The 22,866-nt window shown below is 40.6% G+C and overlaps 1 protein-coding gene across 2 annotated transcripts in view; it reads right to left on the bottom strand.

Moving 5' to 3' along the window:
* nckap1 (NCK-associated protein 1) overlaps window positions 1-22,866 on the bottom strand; it is a 35,888-nt gene that overhangs the window by 5,745 nt on the left and 7,277 nt on the right. Inside the window, exons 2-24 of one of the 2 annotated variants that reach the window (XM_071479965.1) lie at window positions 16,403-16,513; window positions 12,460-12,546; window positions 12,273-12,329; window positions 11,581-11,723; window positions 11,330-11,420; window positions 9,695-9,832; window positions 9,328-9,376; window positions 9,063-9,219; window positions 8,599-8,655; window positions 7,977-8,073; window positions 7,089-7,195; window positions 6,814-6,946; window positions 5,982-6,063; window positions 5,680-5,738; window positions 5,233-5,378; window positions 4,846-4,978; window positions 4,567-4,686; window positions 3,269-3,408; window positions 2,693-2,824; window positions 2,020-2,238; window positions 1,093-1,223; window positions 709-806; window positions 107-200 (exon numbers count right to left, since the gene is read on the bottom strand). In XM_071479965.1, the coding sequence (XP_071336066.1) occupies window positions 107-200; window positions 709-806; window positions 1,093-1,223; window positions 2,020-2,238; window positions 2,693-2,824; window positions 3,269-3,408; window positions 4,567-4,686; window positions 4,846-4,978; window positions 5,233-5,378; window positions 5,680-5,738; window positions 5,982-6,063; window positions 6,814-6,946; window positions 7,089-7,195; window positions 7,977-8,073; window positions 8,599-8,655; window positions 9,063-9,219; window positions 9,328-9,376; window positions 9,695-9,832; window positions 11,330-11,420; window positions 11,581-11,723; window positions 12,273-12,329; window positions 12,460-12,546; window positions 16,403-16,513 (2,581 nt within the window). Of the gene's footprint in view, window positions 1-106; window positions 201-708; window positions 807-1,092; window positions 1,224-2,019; window positions 2,239-2,692; window positions 2,825-3,268; window positions 3,409-4,566; window positions 4,687-4,845; window positions 4,979-5,232; window positions 5,379-5,679; window positions 5,739-5,981; window positions 6,064-6,813; window positions 6,947-7,088; window positions 7,196-7,976; window positions 8,074-8,598; window positions 8,656-9,062; window positions 9,220-9,327; window positions 9,377-9,694; window positions 9,833-11,329; window positions 11,421-11,580; window positions 11,724-12,272; window positions 12,330-12,459; window positions 12,553-16,402; window positions 16,514-22,866 lie in introns of both variants that reach the window. The other variant, XM_071479964.1, reaches the window with a different exon arrangement.

Here is a 22,866-nt window from a genome sequence, read left to right as displayed (position 1 = left end):
GGCACACAGAGGATATTTAGCACGTTAGAGCTGCCACATTATCAGGATTTTGCAGCCGTGTGAAATGCTACTAAACATGTATGTATATGTGTGTGTGTGTGTTTACAGGTGAGCTTCTTGAAGAGCGCGGCCATGTGGTCTGGTTTGTCAAAGCTCGTCCTCATCTGGGTCAGAACCTCCATGTTCTCCACCACCAGTTTCTACACAGAGACAAACACACAAACTGTGTTTAATTCTATGTTGACTTCATGTTTATACTTTTAAAAAGAAATAGATTTTCAAAACTTTGCGTCAAGGCCATTTTTCATCATATGTGCAAACAGAAACCAACTGTTTCCTACTCAGAGTTAAGAGTTATATATATATCAGTTATGATGCTTTTCAATTACATTGCATCATAGTTTATCAATGACAAACATATTGATACACTCATGATACAAAAGCTACTTAATTATCCATCATATAAACTTTTAACTAAATTATGAAAGTATTTACTTTCAAATGTGTTTATTTGATTAGGACAAGACAGTGTGTTGATACAAACATTGATATAATGTACATCATGTATTAATTAGATAATCAGTGCTGGTTTCTGGTTAGACCTTTAAATTCAAGCAGGTCCTGTGAGGTTAAAACTTTATTTTATGTGTATCGGCAGAGCTCTGCAGTTATGGGTGTGTGTGTGTGTGTGTGTGTGTGTGTGTGTACCTTCAACTCTGCAACTTGAGATGAGATGTGCCACATCAGACTCTCACTGAGGAACTTCATACCATACGGCCCCAACAGCTCCGACAGAGAACGCATCTCTGTGAAATAACACACACACACACACACACATAATTAAGTCTAATTATCCTCTAGTGTCCACACATTTTATATTTACTGTTAAAAGCAGGTGGAGAATCTCTAAATGTCTTAGTAAGGACATGTATCTGTTTGTTTGACTATAATGTGCTTATAAACTACATGAGTGCACATGTGTATTATTTTGGAATACAGGTGTCCAAACAAATATTTTGTTTTGGGGGAAAAAAGGAAACCATGATGCCAACACAATTTTGTATTGTGGATTTTGTGCGTTTGTGTTTGTACCGGAGATATCGGAGTACTCCTCAGCGTTGAAAGTCAGCTCGTTCTCGGTGGGCAGGTTGACGAAGGCCTTCATGGCGGGGAAGTAGGCGATGTGTCCGTTACTGACCTGACGGAGCAACGTCTCCAGGTACCTAAATACACAAACACACACAACACTTGCTGAGTATGGATTACACGTTTTAATGTATCCTTCATTAGTAGTAGGAATGTCACCTTTTCTGAATTTTAAAAACCACATTTATTTCAGAAATAACTGTGTAATCATGTTGCTAAATCTTTTATTCCATGTGTAGGAGGTTTCTCAGTCAGCAAGTGGCTCTTTAATACACCAATGTACCAGTTTCTATTGTTTTGGTCTTGTTTGTTTTTTTTTTTTATACATAAAGGCCATTTCACTTCCTCTCCTGAACTAAGCCCTCAATTTAAAGAGAGAAACAAACAATAGCCAAAAAACATACACTCATGAACTTTAATCCAACAACGCCATCCTGCTGGTTCTGTTCCCAAAATAGCAAAGTCTGACATTTAGTTGTTTGTGCTGTAACTGAATTTCCTGCAGGGACAAAATAAAACCCTGTAACTTTAAAAACCATTTCACTCTGCAGAGCAATACAAATCACACGTTTTATCAAAGGTTATAAAAAGAGTGTCTCACAACTGGAAATCTGTGAGCACAGACTGCATATTTGAGAGGTTCTACAGTATTAGATTAGATATTTTACGCTGCCAGAGTCTGTACAAACACAATCTAAATGCATCATCTCTTGTATATTTTTCTGAAATAGCACTCATTTCTTCCAGCTTGAAGAAAAGCTTCACCTTTTACTTTTCTGGTATTTAATCTTTATAGATCATAATAGTTTTTGGAGACACCTCTGCTCTAGTTTACTGCATATTTTTAAACTCACAGGTTTAAAGTGAACGTACCAGTTTGTGTACAGACTGGTGATGGTGGGTTCACCGTGGCTGTCCAGGTGCTGTGTCTGCTGCAGGAGGACGTTGTTGAAGACCCGGGTGATGTCGATGGTGACGTAGTTCTCTATGGACTGCAGCACCGTCATGTAGGCCCGGACGCTGGTCAGCAGCTCGCTGGGCTTGGCTATCTCCTGAGTAGCCTGGTTGTACATGGTCATCCCGACTATGGACCTGGAGACAGAGGGACAGACGGAGATTTAACAAAAAAGTATCGCCATGGAGGTCAGGTCAGCAAAAGCTCATGTAAAACCTCACAAATACACACAGACAAGCAACTGTTCAAGATCTACACAACCAACAACCTGCAGAGGCAAAATTTAAACATCTATCACTCTCTGGACGTTAACAAGAAAAACTGAACAGTCTCCTCTTCTGGATGTTTTTCCTTTTTGTTCCAATCACTTATATCTGAAGGGCTCATCTTCTGAAGATTAAAGCAGAGATGCTGACTTCTGCACTGCTCACTAATGCTGATGACTATAACAGTGATGGTCTAGGAATTGATGCGTTTTCTATTTGTTGATAGCTAACTGTGTAATATCTAATTAACTTAAAAAGGCAGATGCTGCATCTAAACTGAAACAAAGGGCTGAGGGGTATAGGTCTTCACTGCGTGTGTGTTTACTTGGTAAACCGGATCTCCAGGTGCGAGGTCAGGTACTCTCTTGGTGTGAAAGTGTGCTCCCAGACCACCAGGTTGGGAACGTAGTTGATGGAGAAGCAGAGTTCAGATAACGCTGTGTGGAGTTTATCCAGACTGGAAGAAAACAAAACAAGAAGGTCGAACCAGGCTCGGCTGGAAAACTTTTAATGATCTGTGTGGAGAAGGTGGGTTTTCACAGCAACAGGGTAAAGTCCAGAAATGTAAAAACTTTAAACAGAACCACTGACACTTGGGGACGTGAGGGTAACATTGTAGAGTGCGCACAATAACAACAGCGTGACTCAATATGTACAAACGACACGGCAACAATCTGAGCTGTTTACACGAGCATTAACAGCTGTTATCATTACTACTGCATGAACAAAGATGCATGTTTAATGGTGTTAATGGGAATTCAAACCAACAATAAAAACAAGGCTATTAATCTATTATTAATAACTATGACAGAAACAACAGTAATGACTAATTAATGAAGAGAGACAAAGAACAGAAAGAGACAAAAACAGATCAAGAATTCTTCTGTCTGTGGTTACTAACTTGGTGACCAGTAGCCTGTTCTTCCTCATGCTCTCCACTCCTGGTTTCTCTCTCTCCGGCTCGCCTTTCTTCCCCGTTGCCTTCTTGCTCTTCTTGTTCACGGCCTGGCTGATGGTTTTTGCACAGTGCTTGGGAAGCAGCTGGAGAAAGACAAGTGGAAGAAGAAGAAGAAGAAGAAGAAGAAGAAGAAGAGGAGAGAGACAGGTGAAAAGAGAAAGACAGAAACAAAGAGACAGATTATTGACGTCCTGGCTGATGTTCTTCTATATAAAGTAAGAAGTGAAACCAGTGGACTGATACAGATAAATTTAAGCAGCTTTTACTGACTTGCATCAACAAAGGAATCACAACATTAAAGTGACAGCTTGTAACGGGTGTATAAAAGTCCATTTGTTTCTCGCTTGCTGCTGTGTCAAATCTTGTGACATCAGAGAATTCATTTGTAGAACTTTGAATTTAAAAGGATACGTTAAGAAAACTTTAAGACTTTAGAAACTAGCTGCTTCAACCACAAACGTGACGCGTCCTGTGTGGCAGGACGCGTCGCGTTTGTGTGGCGGCTGCAGAACGTCTTGTTTTTCATCGTGGCGCACATGTTAACAGATTAGAGCGAGCACACTGCCTCACAGCTGCATCGCCTGATCTACAGATTCAGCGTCTCGCCTATTTTTCACATGACGTGCATCTTGCAGCAAAAACAAACAGAAAAAAGAGCCTACATTACATAAAACTGACACCTTCCACTATGGTTTTCTGTGTCTTGGCTAAATCTGAATATGACACAGACATAAAAAGATATATAAATATACTGTATTTTTAACCATTTTAGCAGCTGCATGTGGAGACAGTGGTGTTTTGGTGCCATTTCTGTCAAAATTAAATCTGAAATTAATTAAAAATGAAGAGAAATCCAACATTCAAGTATCCTGCAAACTCTCCGTAGACAGATAGTGCTGGCAGAGGCAGCAATGCAACAGACCTGCCAACTGGTCCAGAACATAACTCCATATAAAACAGTGATTTGCCAGTTTTACACTTTGGTTTTTGTATGGATTAAACAAACGAGATAATAATGTGTTAATTTGTGAGCTTTAGAGGAGCTAGCTGTTTCCTGTCTTTATGCAAAGCTAAGCTAACCAGCTGCTGGTTGTGGCCTTTTATTCACAGAATTGAGAGTGGTCTTGATCTTCTCCTCTCTCTCTCTGAAGAAAGCAAATAAGTGGATTTTCCAAAATATCTAACTGCTCCTTTAAATCAGCTGTGTGTGTGTGTGTGTGTGTGTGTGTGTGTGGTCCTACCTGGTCGCTGAGTGTACATTGCTCAGTGCAGATGTCAGTGATCAGGTTCCTGGCCTGCTTGGCCATCTCATCCAGAAACATGTTACACAACGACAGGCTTCGATCCCCTATGTGGTGACGCTGCGAAAAATAAACAAAGGGACATAAGTGAAGAATAAATATGACTGTCATCCTTATTATGCGTCTACATTTGTGTCTAAATGATGTTATATGTGGTAAACATTATAATGGATTGTGTGTCAGAAACCACAACTGTGTGTTATGTGTGTGTGTATTTACCTCCTCAGGACAGAGCTCGTGTGTACAGGACATGAAGTGTGTGCAGAGCAGAGGGAAGCAGATGGAGTGACGGCTCTGGGAGGGAAGCTCCAAGCACTGCTGGAACATCTTCTCAAACGCACGGCTGTAGAAGCTACACACACACACACACATGCACGCACGCACGCACGCACGCACACGCGCACACACACACACACACACACACACACACACACAGGAGGACATAAATAAAACAAGACATGCTTCAAATTATTTACCTCAAGTAGAATCATTGTATTAAAATATCCTAAAATCACTTCACGTCTCGCAGTTCATCCTGCTACTTGTGCCTTGTTTGAGTTTCTGTTTGCATGTATAGGTTAGCGTGTGTGTGTGTGTGTGTCTCACCAGAAAATGGAAAGGTCTGACGTCTCCACCAGCATCTCCACCAGAGAATCCACCATCTTTGTGTGGAAGATGATGGTGTTCATCATTTTACCGAGCTCCTTGTGATCAGCGATACCAAGACTGGCTTTAGAGACGCTTGTGTAGGCCTACAGAGACAACAACATGGAGGAGAGTGTGAAGAGATAGAAAGGAAGAGATGGAGGGTTTAGTTACACGTAGTAAAACTCTGTGACTGAACGCAACAATCTTTTAACTTGCTCTACCTTGAGTTACTGTATTTTAGTATAATTTTTCCATTAAATAGAGATACACAAGATGTGCGGTGAAAAATACAGACTGTGAAAAATGTGTTTCCGTTGTCCTGGAAACCATGTTGCACCGACAGAGCTTCTCTGACCTTTAGAAATGAGTTTCGAAAGGATTTAAACTCTAGATTTGTGTGCGCACCTGCAGCCTGAACCAGTCCAGCCTCATGCCTCTGAAGTCAAACACCTCTCCATCCTCCACTGCAAAAAAAAAAAAAAAAAAAAAAAAAAAAAAAAAATCACACACATCATTAAAGCATCCTGACTGAACACTACACAAGATTCCGGTAACTAAGACCCTCTATCACAAGTATGAATTATTGCCGCTGCCACCTTTTCTACTATCAGTGCTGCCACTATGTAGCTCTACTGCAATATTGCTATTGGTCCTGTTGTCACTGCTGCTCCTTCTCTAGGTTTTGACAGTACAAAGTAAAGGTTTACCTTGTTTGACACTGAGAGAGGTCATAGTGTTGACAAATGAAGACATGATTATAGACTCATCCTCTGGACACACAGACAGGTTCTAATAGACAGAGACAGGGTAAAAGATAAAAGGTTAGAAAGATGTGCACTGTCTTTTAGGTTCAGCTTTCAACCAGTGCCAAGAATGTTACTACAGCATCAAGGTAGTCAGTGACAATGATGGTTAATAAAGCAAAAAGAAAGTAAGTAGATAAAAAATGGCAGCAACTTGAACTTTTTTTTTTTCTTTTTCTTTTTTTTTTAAGGTCTCATATTGAATAAAGGTAGATGTCCATGTCTTTTTTATTATAAAGCAGGTCTAGGTTCTTTATTAATACTGTCAAAGTGTCAAAGCCTCAGTCCACAGAGAAATTAACACAGCCTGTATTCAGAAACTGAGCCTTAAAATGTGTCATCAGGACTTCTGTAACTTTGTGATGTCACAACAAAGCAGTCACTGCTCTCAGCCATGAACCAAGCCCCGCCCACCTGGACCCACCATCCAACCTTGCAGGATTTGGTTTCTCTGACTGTTTACCTGAAATCGGCTGTATTTTTATTCAAATCACTCAGAAAACAGTCAGCCAATCAGAAGAGAAGCTCAGAGCCTCTCTTCTGATTGGCTGACTGACCTGTTGTTAGTAGAGCTCCAGAGAGAAGCCTGAGAGAGGAGATGTAAAACTACACTGAGATGGTTTCTTAAAACCATAAATATTTCTTCTTATGGATATCAACACTTCAAATAAAACACAGTTAAAGTGTAAAACATTTATATATGTTTATATCAAAGTATGTGCGCATGTGTTCATACCTGTACCAGTTCGTTCAGCACCACAGCATCAAAACCAGACAGGTACTGCACGTAGTATCGCTGCATCACAGGGCCGTACTTCCTGACATGAGCTCTGAGCTCCTCCATGTAGAAGATCAACTCTGCTATGTGTCTGCAAAACGCACAAAAACAAACCTGAGACTGGAGCAACACAAGCAGCCGAGTAGAAAATAAGGATGCAGTAATTCCATTAATATAGGCGGTAAATGTGTATGTTCATGCAGGTGTGTGTGTGTGTGTGTGTGTGTGCGTACTTGTCTATGAAGTCATCTGTGCTTTTCTTCTGGATGTTGTCGGCGTGCCGAAGCAGCCAGATGATCTCGTCCCGGGCAAAGGACAACGCCATGAACACAAATAACGCCTAGCAGGACAGAGAAATAAGGAAGGAAGTGGAGAGAGAGAGAGAGAGAGAGAGAGAGAGAGAGACAGATTTAAAGTCAGGAAAAAAAAACTCCCACAAGACAAATAATTCCCAGATAAATTACCAAGAGCAGTTGGCACCAACTGCCTCCCTCACAGTCTCTGAACAACATATGCAAAATGTTTACAGAGTCAGTCTGGCTGTGCAGTGATATTCTGTTATAGATTTATCACGGCTCGAAGAATTTATTGGGCTTTTTAATGTGGTAAAATCTCTCTGTTTTAATAAGCTATGGAATTTATGTAGCATTATTTAAGATGGTATAGCAGTGTTTTAAAATGGCATTATATCTTATATTAGGCTCCAATAAACCACAGAAGAGAGCTGAGTCATACCATAGGGCCATTTAGGTGAGAGGGTTTAATTTTTTAAGGTAGTATTAAAGTGGATATTCTTCTGTAACATGTGCTAGTTGTCTTCATATGTTTATGCTGTTTATATTTATTGTTGTAACAATGTTTTATGAAGGAAAATTGATGTATTGCACAAGTGTTGGTCAGTTAAAACAGTAGCCTTTCTTAAGGTGGCATATGCTGGTGTTTTAAGGTGGATTTGTTTATATATTAGGTCACAATAATGAAAGCTTTTTTTAAGCCATAACAGCACCACTTCCTTTAGAGCTGAGCTGAAACACTTATGTGCTCTCATCTGATCATGTAAAATTTTGTTTGTGATATTTATGTCAATAAACACATTATTTAAGGTGGTATTTTACTATTACCTTAGGACCCAACAGTCCAGGCTGATCGGCTAAAACAGTAGCCAGCTCCTTCAGAGCCGATCTGAGGAACTTGCGTCGCTCTCTGTGCATGGAGCCCCTGCAGAGAGTCAGACAGAAAGAGGGAGTCAGAGCCCAGCATCAAAACACACAAGCTGAAAGATTAAATGGTATTTTGACACTTTCAGGACAATCAAGAGACAAGAGGACAAAACAGTGACAGCAGAAGCATGAGAGAGAAGATGAAAGGGGAAGATGGAATAAGTAATGAGGATAAAAGCAGAGATCAGACACAGGGGAGGCAAAGAAGGGAGGATAACACAGGGAAAAAACTGAATGAGGGATAAAGGGAGGGAGAAGGTGCATTGTCTGTGTGAGACTCCCTGAGAGAGAGAGAGAGACACACACAAGAGGCTAGACACAAATATAAAGTGATGGTTAAAGAAGGGAAGCAGGAAAAAGAAAAGATCAGGAAAATAAATTCAGAAAAACAGAAATGTGGAAACGCGAAATAAAGCAATAAAATGTGATTTTTTGGGTGTGTGTGAGGAACAAAAAGTAAAGATGGGATGAAAATTGCTGCTGGGATACAGTAGAGGGATTAATAACAAGATTATGTACGTACGCATGAGACAGGGCCTGCTCTTTGCACTCTCGGATGTCGTTGATGCGTTTGTTGTACCTGGAAAACACAACGAGAGAGGATGAGTCAAAATAGTAGAAGTGAAGTGAAGTGAAGTCTTGAGTAATGGCTAAAAAGTGTTTTGTCAGGTCACGCTGACCTTGACCCCACTGACCGCAAAAATCTAATCAGTTTATCCTCGAGTCCAAGTGAACGTTGTACGTACGTATGGACGGATGGATAATATAAAACAATACGGCTGTGGCTCTGGCTGTCACCAGCGCAGAGGCATAATAAAAATATGAAGCTCACAAGCCTGAAGCGACGTCTTCAAATTCCTCATTTTGTCCGACCAACGCTCAAGATGTTGAACTAACAAATATATGAAACTAAAAAAAGCTGCAAAAAGCTATAATCATCGAAACAATGTTTGAGCAGTGGTTTGTGTACACATGAGACGCTCCTACCCTCTGATGTTCACAAACAGATCCTCCGCGGCCTTGTGGATGTGGAAGACTTCGTCCCTGAACAGACAGAGGCAGGTGGAGCTTTGCAGAGCCAACTTCCACAGAGACAACGCTGCTGCGTCACTGTTCAGCACCGCGTGACACAGGATGAAACCGACTGGAGAGAGGGAACACACGGGGATGTGTGAATACGTGCAAGGCAAAAGCCAAATGATCAACTAGAAATCAGTTCAGATGAAGGACAAAAAGTTTCTGCAGCACTCACAAACGATCCACTTCTCCATTGCGTCCAGTGACAGATATTCACACGGCATCTGAACACAGAGACACAAGAGGTGAGTGAGAAACAGATCAGGGATCAGATCATGGAGACATGATGTTACAGCTGCTTTAAGCTTTTCCAGTTGAATTATTTGCATAGACAAGCAGAGCTATAGCATCAGAAACACACGTCATGCAGGTGCAGGTGAACAGATTGAAAATGTCTGGATAAAGCTAGAATGTTAACACACTTTGCTGAAGACTGGTTATGGAAATAAGATGTCAAACATTTTAAATGCCTGCTTAGATTATGGATGGGAAAACCTTACTTAATAATTGATGAATAATTTCAATGCAGTCGTCATACTAACAGTGTCTGACTGAGCAGGGTTGAGCATGGTGGAGGGGGCAGAGATGAGAGAGAGCAGCTGGGCGTTCCTCCATTGGTCAGCCGACAGATTCCTCCTGGGGTAGACCATCTGAAGGCTGATCAGTGCATCTGACAGGGACTGCAGGAGAGGAGAGACAGCAGGAGGGAGATGAAACAAGTCCAGCAGAAGAACACTTGAAAGCGGAATTAAAAAAAAACAAAAAAAAAAACAGAAGCATGCATCCAGAGGTTGCGTTAAGACTTTCTTGGTGTCCGTCATTTTGACTGACAGAGTCATAAAAATTCCATCATAATCTATTATTACCTGTCATTTTGATTTTCATTTCCTTTTTAATAGCATTCAGTTTTCTAAAACAACATGTATGAGGGCATGCAGTGAAAAGATGAACAGAGACGCAGACCGTGCATCATTTTTCATGTCAACACCACATGAAACAGGTGAATCAATTTTTTTTCTTTTTTCTGCAGTGACAGTGGAGGAACTAAAACGCAGTCGTTGTGCTTCAACAGGCAAATATGAACAATATAATTTTACAGAATTGGAGAATTACATTTAAAATATGAACAAACTATTGACAAGAAATTGAACTGAACTCTATTGACGTGTTGTAGCCTGAACTTTCCTCCACGGATTTAACTGGATGTAAGCATCAAGGCAGATCGCTGCAGAGGCGACCGTCATCAGGTTTTGCGTCTTTGCCTCGGACAGACGACTTCTCGTGGCTGTTTTCATTTTGTTCTGAAGGCTGAACCCGTGCTCTGCTGCCATTATTGAGACTTGAATTATCAGCACCACTTCAGCCAGAGTTTTGAACTCAGGGAAAATTTCTCCCAGGGAAGTGATCAGAAGTTGGCAGGACTCTCTCTGAATGTGGGATTTCCTGATCCTGCTAGAGCTCGATTTACCATGGAAATCCCTTTGTGCCCCCACCCCTTTGTGCAGTGGTCACACCCTCCAAGGCCTTCTGTCCATAATGTGCTGTCAGCACCCGGGAATGAAGTCGCCTCCACGATGCAGTCTATGTGCAGAATGGAAAAGATCTGTGTCTGCCTGCCGGAGCATGACACCAAAGAACCTGCCGTTTAACTCTGCTCTTATCTGTCAGAATGACGGACGGCCTTCAGATTTTTCCATCATTGCTATAAAATTCAGTAAATGGCTCACGCAACCCCTGCGTGCAGCACTGTTCTGTGTATTCATCCCTGTCATGTAACATGATGCAACTTCATTTGCGAACAAAGTTATCAAAGCAACAACTGCAGAGTTATTGTTTCAGTTTTCACCACATTACTTTCACTTTGTTTTTAATCCGAATGATATTTCAGATAACTGATTAAATGAAGAGGAAATAACTAAATGTGGCACTTGAACTGCTGTGCCTTGATTTTAACAAGATTACATCTGTTGCACACATGGGAGATCAAACTGTAAACATGCAGAGCTACTTTCTGAATTTACTCTGTGTTATTTTAAAGAGTCTGTATCATCAGATAAAAGGGTAATGTCAAAAAAAAATGTAAAAACACTGAGAAAGACCCAAAGCCAAAAAACAAACTAATATTTTGTTTTCTGATTATCATAACTGCTAAATGAACACAAGCACAGCTCTCCTACCTTTCCATGTGGAACAAACTCCTCCATCATCTTCTTCAAAGGGTTTTCATAATCAACAATCATCTGGCCCAACCTGGGGTACTCCCGGTCACTACAACACACACAGTGCAGTAGAGGGTTCAGAAGTTAATACTAATCCACACTTGTTATTGTTTGTGTGCACGCTGAGCAACACCTCTGCTTGGTCAGCTTTAACCTCCTGCTGTGTGTGTTCTCTCACCAGTGTGAGTGCGTTTGTGTGTTTTAGTCACCTGGCTCCATGTGTCATCTCGTGGGCGTAGTTGTACAGTCCAATGATGGCTTTCCTCTCCTCTATGCGTGACAGTATTATCATCAGAGTGGTGTAAGTCACCACCAGGTCCAGGTAGTTCCTGGTCAGGTCAAAGTTCACCGTCTGGCAGGAGACAAAAAAAGGACAAAATGACATTTTTATAAATGGTCCCAGAGTATTTACTTTTACAGCGTCTCTTCAGCAGAGAGTGTTCAAATGCTTTGCAGAAGTTTAATGAGCATTATATTAATGTGGTTTAACATTAAATGTGACCAAAATTAAGCATCGCAATGATGAGAATCACAAATTATATTAATATCATGTGAGAGGATGAGCTAGTGAAGAGATTAAGAGCTGAAAAGGTCTTCAAGAAAGGCAAGGAAGATTGAACATGAAGCTCTTTCTCTAAAGACAACAAAATAACTTAATACCATGACTTCATTTGCACATATACACTTAAGTTTGATTTGGATATTGCATGTGGTCATACTGCAATTTTGATTATATTTCAATTAATTGTGCAGTCCTGGTCAAAACTGAACATTATTGTCTTTGTAAAGGAGGGATTTGTGGCTGAGCTGTCTTATTGGATTGTATTAGATTTTACAGATGTACCTAATAATGTGGACTCTGAGAGTATGTGCCAACGTCTTGTCTGGGTAAAGCACTTACAATATCAAAGAAGACCTGGCAGGCGTCGATGGTGTTCAGCAGCTCACACACGTGGTCCTGTTGATAAAGAAGTCCACATCAAAAACCTTCATTTGATTCACTAGCATAAATTCCTTCAGGGTAAACTGTCAGTGTGTGTGTGTGTGTGTGTGTGTGTGTGTGTGTGTGTGCGCACGTGTTTTCTTACCTTGAATTCCATGACATCTACAAAGGTGAAGTAGTAGAGAGCCAGGTTCTTCAGAATCTCTGACTTCTCCTTCTGCAGCTGAGCCAGCTGTTGCTGTAAAACCACACGTCAGAGTGTAAGTGTGTGATAAACACAGTCTGTTACCATTTACTGCCTGTTTTTTGTTTTTTTGGGTTTTTTTTTTTTTTGCAGTTAAGTTTTTCTCCTGAAAATGAGGTTTCTCAGCTTGTGTTCCTCAGCCCAGTGACTGTCCTCCCTCAGTGTGGGTTGATTCTGTAGCACACAGGCTTGATATGTACATTACAACGACTAAATGAATATTTAACTATATGTGACTGCTGCTTTACTAATGCAAGTTGGTTTGACAGATGCTGGGATCTGTTCAAAGTCTCAGAGCAGCTCTGAAATAAACACACACCAGTTCTTCTCATAAAAATTCAGGCTGCGTTCAACCCAACACGTAAATTTCTTTCTACATTACATTTTTTTAAAAACTGGAGTGAGACATAACTGCAAATCTGTAATTCCAACCCTACTGTCTAAAAATATCCAATTACTAAGTTTCCCTTCAGGGATCAATAGAGTTTATCACGTCTTGTTCAAATTAATGACAGTTTCTCTTAATTTTGATTAAATTAGCACCATACTGACAAATTACAGACTGTTACTGAATAATTAATTGCTACTAAAGCTTGAAAAACTCATGCTTTTCTTTCATTAATGCAAACTGGGAGACTTACGGATCCCATTTTAAAATCCCAAATATACAGTTACTTTACTTTGGTGAAATATTTCTGTCATCTGAACAATTTTCCACTCACTCATGATGAATATTGTCCGTGTGCCATAAATGCAGTGACATTCTTCAGTTATGTTTAATTTGGATTTTTTTTTTTTTAAATTGCTTATGTGATTTTTTTTTTTTTCAGCTTCCAAGCAGCTCGTGTATAAAGTTTAATGTCCCAGCTGTAAAGATTGTGCAAAAGAATAACAATATTTGACCAAAGTAAAATCTGACTATCAAAGCAAAGCCAAACCATCCACCCACCAGTGTCCCGAATATGTTTTCAAGGTTAGAATTCAAAGACAAAAGTGAGATGAGAAACTCAGCCAAAGCACCAAAAGGCAAAACATCTCTCTGTGTTGATATATCGGGAAAAGTTCAGCTGTGGATTCTGTGTTTTCTTTCAAAACATGAAAATAAGTTCAGCTTTAAAAGACTGTCACATCAGCCTTTTAATGGGATACAATATGTAAAAAAGTCAGAAAAAGCAACGTGAAAGCTCTACTGTAGCTACTAAAAAGGAGATTCTGTTTACATGACAGAAGCCTGAAGCATATTGCATGTAAATCAAACCCAGCTCCGACGCAGAACTGCAGCCTGAACCAAAGCTGGTCTACCTGCTAAAGTGGGAAAAAGTGTAAGAAATGACATGTGTAGAAGAAGTGTGTGACGCTGCCGCTGCACCGAGGAGCTGAAACCTCTGTCACCAGGTGGTCAGAGGGTTTTCTGTCCTTTCTCTCCAATTTTCAGTGGCCAATTCTCCTGTATGGTGGTTTTTGTCCGTGATAACTGACAGATGCTGTGTCTCAGTTCACATAGTTCCATATTCACACTTGCTGTTTTCAGTGCATAAGTGTGTTCACATTGACAAATACTGCGACGTGCAAGTACCTGCATGGTGCACTCAAAATGGTCAAATCGTGGCTACTTAGCAGAAGGGGAGGGACCACGTTAATTTTTAAAGTCAAGTCAGCAAAGCAGCCGACAGGTGGGCGACAATCGCCATCACCTGCTGCTGTCGTCATTTCCAGTGAGCGCACAACTGCACTGTTTGATTTAGGACAACACGCACTACGCCAGTGAGTATACTGTGTAAACTGAAGTATGCAACTTGAGACACAGCAAGAGGCAGACATGTCTAGACAACAGTCAAAGACAGAGTCAACTGACAGACAGCAGATTAGCATGTCCACTCTTTAAAACACTCCTTAGTGCAGGCAGTCAGCTAGTTATTCAAACAGCCAGCCAGTTGGTCATCAAGCCAACTAACCAACCAGCAGTCAGTCAGTCAGTCAGCCGGCAAACCCGGTAGTTAACCAGCCACACAGTCACTCAGAGGATGAAGGAAAAGAAAAGTAAAAACGCTGCCAGCAGAGAGGAGAGAGAGGAGGAGGCAGAGCAAAGCAAAACACACTCCAAAAATCAGCTTAAAAAAATTACATTATTGCAAAACTTAGGTACATGAACTAAAATACAAAAGTTACAGAAACTTAGATACAAAAACTTACCAAAAAGCACAAGTCCGGAATAAGCCAAGTTTAGCATGCAGAACACAAACAAACACAGAAACAAAGCAGAAAACAACGTAAGAGACAATATCTGCACAGTTACACTGAATAAAGCAGTTAGCTACACATAGACACACAAACTTACACACATTCTCTGTCTCTCACACACACACACACACACACACACAGACACACACACACACACACACACACACACACACACAGAGCTGTTTGCTAAATGACAGTTCCACATTAACACAGAAGCTTTGAGCTAAGCTAACAAGTAAAGCTGAAAGAAACATTTGATGAACAATGACTCCGTTTAGTTCACTCAACAAACCTGGACACACTCTCTCTCTCTCTCACACACACACACACACACACACACACACACACACACACACACACACACACACACACACACACACACACACACACACACACACACACACACACAAAACAACAACCACAGTCTTGTTAAACACATTCACTCATATAAAGATGACAAACTGTCCAGGGACACCAAACAGTGGCGCAAATCTCTCTCTGTGTGCAGAAATAAAACTGAAGAGGAAACACAAATTCATCTAACTCTTAGTGCGCACAGATCTCGTGTTATGTTATGCGCTGATTTGATCAGTTAATGAACATTTCTGTCAAACAGAAAAAAATGACCTGATGTCACTTTTGATAATCCAGTCCCCAAACACCTGCAGGTGAAAGAGAGAGGCTGCTATAAATTCAGTATTTCAGTTACTGAGACTAATTAAATGTTAAGGCCTCACTGTTTAACCTGTGGTGGCTGTTGGTGATCATTTGTGACATTCAACATGATTGATCACTTAACTGAATAACACTAAACATTGTGACTGATTAGTAGCTGCTGTTATTTTTTACATATTCCACTGCCAACTCACGCAGCTGTTACAGAACATATTTTGTTAACTGAATTAGAGCTGCGATGGTTAATTGATTAATTGATCAGGAAGGAAATAATTGCAAATATTCGGGTTAATTTAGGTAATTCTTCAAGTAAAAATGCCCCAGAGTTTGATGGTTCCAGCTTCTCAACTGTAAAAACCTGTTTTTCTTGGTACTCAATTTCTTTGGGTTTTGATCAGACAAAACAAGGAACACAATGATGTCGTCCTGTGGTGTAGGATACAATAATGGACTTTTTTTTTAATTGTTTTGTGGTTTAATAGACTAAAAGATTAATGATCAATCAAAAAAAATATCTATAATTAAAATAATCATTAGTTACAGCCCTTAGTTCAATTATGTCAAAGTAATATAAACAGTAGTTGGCATTTCACAGTGATAAGATATTATTTACAGCCACTAACATCCTGATACATGAAACAGCAGCGCATCAAGTATTTATGATCATGTATATAGTACAGAATGTTTTTCTATGCATTTTCCATCATGCTCAGATAAACCTGTTAATTCTTTTAGTGTAGCTGAAGAACTCAAGTTCAAATGTGACAATTTTCCAAGTGCTTATTATTCACCTATGTTTAAAATTTGAAGACATCGCCGTGACATCATGCACCTGAAGAAAAGTCACCCACACCCAACACTCTTTCATTCTCATTCGCTCTGAGCTGTACAAACACTACCACATAGACATACATGCAGGCATACTTACATTATTATTGCGTGTCTCCACAGCAGGAAACTTCCTGACGATAAATTTAACCGCAGACTCCAGGTTCTTATCAACCAGATAGGAGGGCTTAGCCTTGGGATCGCCACATGCCTGGAAAGGAAGAGGAGAAGAAGAGGTGAGGAGAGTCAAAATAAAAGACATGGTCAAGTACACAACTAGGCTCTTTATTCTTTAATTCAGAATGATTTTATTTCTTTTAATCTAACATTTTCTTTCCTCATGGTCAGGCATGTTAGATGTGTGGTCATCGCCAGGGAAACATTTAGTGCTTACAGTGAAAACTGGTTTATCCCGGGCCAGGATATGGGGAGGGGCTTGAGGGGTGAGGGAAATCACTGACATTCAGTGAAATTTCCAGACCAGAGGCAATTTCAAGACATGAAAACAAACACACACACAAAACTTGATGACGTGTCCTGTGCAGTCTAATTTGACATTTAGATGCACATGTCAACAAGGAGATTTGAGAAGTTACACATGATCAATAGGAAGGTTTCCACTGTTTGGAAGACTGTGGGTTTCATGTTTGGATAAACCAGGTTCAACTGTGGTTAAAGACTCAGCAAGAACTGAAGTGATCAGTGGTTCTCAGCTGGTGAGCTGTGGAGAAACGTTAGAGTCGAGCCTAGATCAGAAAACGCTAATATCAAATACACATAGAATAGAACACCTTTATTTGATAACACCTATAATTGGATGACATGCTGTGTTTTCTGGTGCTGGTTGCACAAAACACCTTGAGTTTTCTGTGTACGTGTAATGCTTAAGGTTTAATATCTCCTTAGCTGAAGGAGTTACTTAAGGGTGTTGCACAGAATCTCTTAAAAGGTTTCCTTAGTTATGGAAAAAAAGTTATTTACAGCAGTAATACAGTTTTTACTGCGGCGAAATTCTAGTGTTTCCATAGAGACTGTTTGTTTGCTGTTTACTGTTAGCTTGTGATACTTGTTATCATTTTTAGGAAGCTGGCAACACTAAAGAAGAGTGCCGTCATCTCATCCTCCTGTTGTTTTGACCAGAACTTCACTCTGTTCAGCAGACGGTCAGAGAGTTAAACTCAGTGAGTGACCCGGCACCCTGCTGAGCTACCTCAACTATACCTGACCGGAAAAGATCTGTTGCATGAAAGTGTAGAGCAACCATTAATAACGAAGGAGCTGGAAGAGCACGGCAGCAGTAAGGAGTGATCCAACTCTAGACGGTCATAAACTGGTCAAATCTGTAATGTAGAATCAGTTTCTCATTGGGTTCTCCCACTCTTCTTGGGATAAGTTCATTTTCTTCATTTATCACCATAAAAATGTTGCGCTTAAGACAGAGTCAGACGTACCTTTTGTTTTTTTTCCTTAGTTTGGTTGCTAAGGTCTTTTGTGCAATGGTTTAACTAATTTAAGGTGATTCCTTAAGTGTAAGACCAAAATAAGGAGAAAACCTTAATACTTCAGTGAACATTTTAAGGAAACCTTACAGATAAGACTTAAGGGTGCTTTGTGCAACCACCTCAGACTTGAAGGAAAATCTTAACTTAAGGTGATTTGTGCAACTGGCCCCTGACCCTGACGGTCAGCTCAATTTTTTAAGCAACCAAAAACTTTTAACTATACAGACATGTCAACAAATGCAACTATTATTTATTATTAGTCAATTAATTGATTAGTGGATAGAGAAGGCAATTGGTTTATTGGTAGTTTATTGACTGCTTAATTGAAATACCAAACATTTAATGGTTCCAGCATCTCTTGTGATACTTCTGAGTTTTAGACTGCTTTGATGACAATACAGAGGGCTCTGTTCTGTGGTGTTTCATAAACCAAACAATGGATTAATTGAGAAAATAATAGTCAGATTGATCAACAATAAGAATAATCATGAATTGCAGCCATAATGTGAACCATCATAAGTTGAACCAACGGTTATCCACACCCAGAACGGCTGAGAACCACTGAGAGAGTCCCAGGTGATGAGAGGGTTTCAGTTTCAAACTGTGTGCCTGAGCCATCACTGGTTAGTGCCACTGCACAACAGCCAGCGTGATGGATGGTAGAGTGAGGAAGGGACTGAATGAAACAGAGCAGAGAGAGAGAGAAATGCACAGAGGAAGAAAAAGGGAAAGAGGGAGAACCTCAAATAAAGGGGGTACACAGGGGTCAACCGATAAATGATTCCAGAGAAATGGCAGAGTGAGGAAAGAGAGCGAAAGCTCTTTATCTGAGTGTGTCCTGTCGTCTGCGCCTACATGAGCTGAATTTTCTGAAGAACATCAACATTTTCATTATTTCACTGCCTCGTTCTTCTCATTATTATTCACATCTATTCCTCTACAGGTGTTGCAGTATCTGCCTGACTGCCCTGACTCTGGCAGGAAGCAACAGCGCTCATGCATTATGGGTAGTGTAGTAGTGAATGGTGAGGAAGATGTGGTCCATGCATGTGCCATAAACAGAGTGAATGTATAAAGTTTGTTGGCTGCAAACACAGGGGAACAATCCTAGAAGAGGTCAGTGCCGTTGACCGTTCTGAGGATTCAGTTCCTTGTGGTTCAGGTTTAAGTTTAGAAAGTGGAAGCACACATTTAGAAAGGCCATAAAAAGTAACAAGAAGTTACCAGAAGTGCTCCGTAGGACAGAGAACTATGCTATAAACGTAACGTTTCTACTCGCAATTACATACCACAGCTAATGAACCAGCAGGCTTTAAACAGCACCACAACCAAAAACCTGGATTTCAGTTTGCATGGTGCTGAAATGTTTCCAGCATCAGCCAGTGCAAAATGAAACCAGACAGCAACACATGCTAGTTCACACAAGCACAGTAGGTAACTGACTACCTGGTTATTACAACAGGATGAAACACAGGCTGCTAATTCTGCTTTTGTTGAGATGATCACTTTGCGTTAACACCCTGAAAACTTTGCACAGTAGTAGTCGCACTTTGCGTTGTGGTATCAAGTGCAATACACCACCCTGCTGACAATGGGTGTGGTCAGTGCAAGAGACCTGGAAACTTTCAAACCTCTGAAATCAGTGCAACAGCACTTTTCTGCTGTGGAGGAATTAAAGTTTCATCTTTAAATTTCCAGATTAGCTACAACAGGATCAAATCAGAGCCACTGTTGAGGAAGTTGCTGCTTTAACTGCAAGTTTGAGAAGAAACACTGATCAGCAGCTGCTCCCACTTTGCATCTGTTGTAATTCAACATGGGATGCAAAATGGTGCCAAGTGTAAAATAGGATCATTCTTCTAATGCATTAAACCTAACAGGAAAAAAAGGCCTACTCCACAAGCAAAATCAGCTAAATCAGCTAAACAATACATATGATGCTAACTACGTAGCCAACACCCAGTTCACTTTGTCTGATTAGTCTGTTGCTGCAGCCAGTTCACTCACAGAAACAGGCATGCTGAGCTCACATAGAGCCGGGTCTGAAACACACCCACTACTGCAGGATCTCAAACACAAAACACTGGGACACTTAGGGGGGATTTGACACAGAAAAAACACACAACACTGACATGATTTCAATATCCATCAATGACACAGACTGGACCTTGAGTCTCAGCTTGTTTCCTTGCAGCCACTTCTCTCACACCTGACCAGATTTCCAACTTCAACAGTTCTCATTGTCAAGGCCATTACGTGTTGACTCAACAGCCACTGGCCAAAGAAAATCTGTTTAGGTGTGTGAGAGGCAGCCTGAATATTAACTATGTTACATGAGAAACAAGGAATCAAGATGGGACTGTGAAATCCATGCAATTGCAAAAGCACAAGCCTTGATTTTTTGTTTTTTGTTTTTTTGCCAACACAATTCTCATCTAATGACAAACACTAGCCTTGTCCTACACAACAGACTAGTCTCTACATTGGCCACTAAAGTGTAGTTACCCTTTGACTCACGCCGGGGAACTGCGGAGTAAAAAACACTGTCCGGTTAACACTGGAATACTGACTGAAGGACTGTACAAGTGTTTTATCATGTTTTAGCCCAGACTCAAAACCTAAGGTGACAGTTTTTTTTGTTCTGTTGCGGTGCTTTTCTTCAGACATTAAAGTTGGTTTCTTGCATTATAAAGTGGACATTTTATAATGCAAGAAACTACCAGATTCACAGTATCCTCATCATCATCACTCCTGGTTTGATTTTCAGTTTGTGGATGTGATGCTGTGCAGCAGCTGACTCGTCAATGTTAGGTATCAGAAATTCCTACATGCGCTTGAAAGCAACAAAAAGGAATACCATCACTGTCTGTTCTGAGAACTGAATTACAGATGACAGTGACGTGACTGTGACAAAGATATAAAAACCTATGCTTTGAATCATGATTGGCAATAATCTAAAGTTATAGTTATATATGTATTATTATTGGGCTAAAACATACAAAACCTCTAAAAGGATACTTCAAAATTGTTTTTATTACACTAGAGACCTAGCTTAAACTTTCTAGATATAGCCACACCATTACAGCATCTCATCATCTGATTTAGCCACAGCTATGTTACTTTACAGTTATTATCTTACTTTGAGAAGAACCATTTTCTGTCATTTGTATGGCATGGCACTGTCCATTAGTGGTGGTGGTGGCTAGTGCAATAAGCTGGCTGGCTGGGTTTGGGTGGGGTGGGGGGCTGATGGAAGGATGGATGGAAGGAGGGGCGCAGTGGATGAAGGGACAGGGCATGGGAATAAGCTGAGATTCAGCAGCGGTCAGGGGGAGTAAGGGAGCTGTTGCCTGGATACCAGAACAGACCTTAGTCTCGCCTCCACCATCGTTTCTCCACTCTGGGCAGCAATTAACAGCTGAGCTTCTCAATGGGTCCCCACATTGACCAACATATGGCAGGGGACTCTGGAATAGATAGCACTGGGCCAGGGAAACCTACATCTGAAAACTAATTACGGCTGCTAATTACTGGATGAAATATTTAAACACCCTGTGGCACCTTTTCAGCGATTCTTCAAAGTCCCAGTGAACCACGCAAAAAAAAAACAAAAAAAAAAAACAAAAACAAAAAACTTGTCCTTGCTGTGATGAATTTGTTTTTGTCCCATCATTCCTCACCGTGTGAGCTCTCTCATTTTCACAAGGAGGGATTAACTGCTGCAAAAAGAAAAAAAAGAAGAAAAGAATGGACGGTCTCACGTGATTAGAAAGAGAACCACTCGAGACCCACTACAACCTGCTAAGAGCTGGCAGACTTCCTGGACCGCCTGCTGGCACTCCAATACTGTTAATCTTCACTCATCCTTTTGCATTTGTCAGCATTACTGCACTTGCTCTCTACCAGCGTATCTAAGTGCTTACTGGGATGATGCAACTGTGAATCTGCTGCCAAATCAGGTAATTAATGAGGTAGAGTTTCTTCACAAATCAAAGAGGTGTGATTAAATGGTGATTAACTGGTGGCTTCTAATTACCAGAAGAAAATATAGTCCAAGTGAACAATGTGGATATCAATTCATAATATTTCTATGGTTCATGAAAACAGATATTTTAATTAAAATATCAGGCTTGTGTGAGGTGCTGTGGATTTAAATATCGTCCTCTGGCATATTTATCAGTGAAAACTTAACCATGTGTCAACTGTTTGACTTATTTTTGGTATTCACAAAAAAAGAGCATCAAATCCAATTCTGATTCAAGCTTTGCAGACCAATAAACTATCCACTAATTTATCTGCACTAAAAAGGAAAAAAAAGCTTTCTTTTCCCAAATAGAGAACAGAAAAGCAATGTGCATGTGAATGCTGCATCATAAATTAAATGAATTACACTTAACTGTGGGTTGGGGGAAAAAAACTGACGGTGAATGAAGCCCAGCCTTGCTCTCAGCATTACAGATTCAAACATGAAGACGAGTGAGGCACAAAGGAGAGGACCAACAGATCAGTACAGGTAGCCAGGAACAGGAGGGGAGGGGAAGGAGGGAGGGAGGAAGAGGAGGGAGCTGAGGAAGGGTGAAGGAGGGAGGGGGTTTCATCAGTGGAAGGTGATAAACTTTGCAAACCTTCCAAACTTGTCCTTGCTGCATAGGAGAGGGGGGAAGCATTGGAACGGAGAGAAGAAGAGAAGAAATCAAAACAAAGAGCCCACCCAGACAAACTGCTGGATCACTGGTGCAAACACTCACAAACTCACACACACACAAACACACACACGTCTTAATCAGCTGCTTTCACACAGGTGTTTTGTTCATATCTGAGAGTTTAGTTAGGGACAGCCACTGTGGAATTTCTTGAACACAACACATCAGAAAACAACACATGCTGCGCCAACATGTGACAATATTAACACTTGTTTTAACGCAGGCTGTCTTGAATCTAATACAAGGTGTGGTATTCCTACCTACGCACATAGACACAATGAAAATAACACAACCATTTTAAGACTGTGGAAATGTGCTGAAATAATATGTCTGACACTCCGGCTGTCAGCAGCTCCACT

This window comes from Trachinotus anak, unplaced genomic scaffold (assembly GCF_046630095.1).
Source record: "Trachinotus anak isolate AG129_WGS33_773 ecotype Australia unplaced genomic scaffold, CSIRO_AGI_Tana_v1 ptg000007l, whole genome shotgun sequence".
Taxonomy (NCBI): Eukaryota; Metazoa; Chordata; class Actinopteri; order Carangiformes; family Carangidae; genus Trachinotus; species Trachinotus anak.
This window is presented reverse-complemented; position numbering and strand designations above follow the sequence as displayed.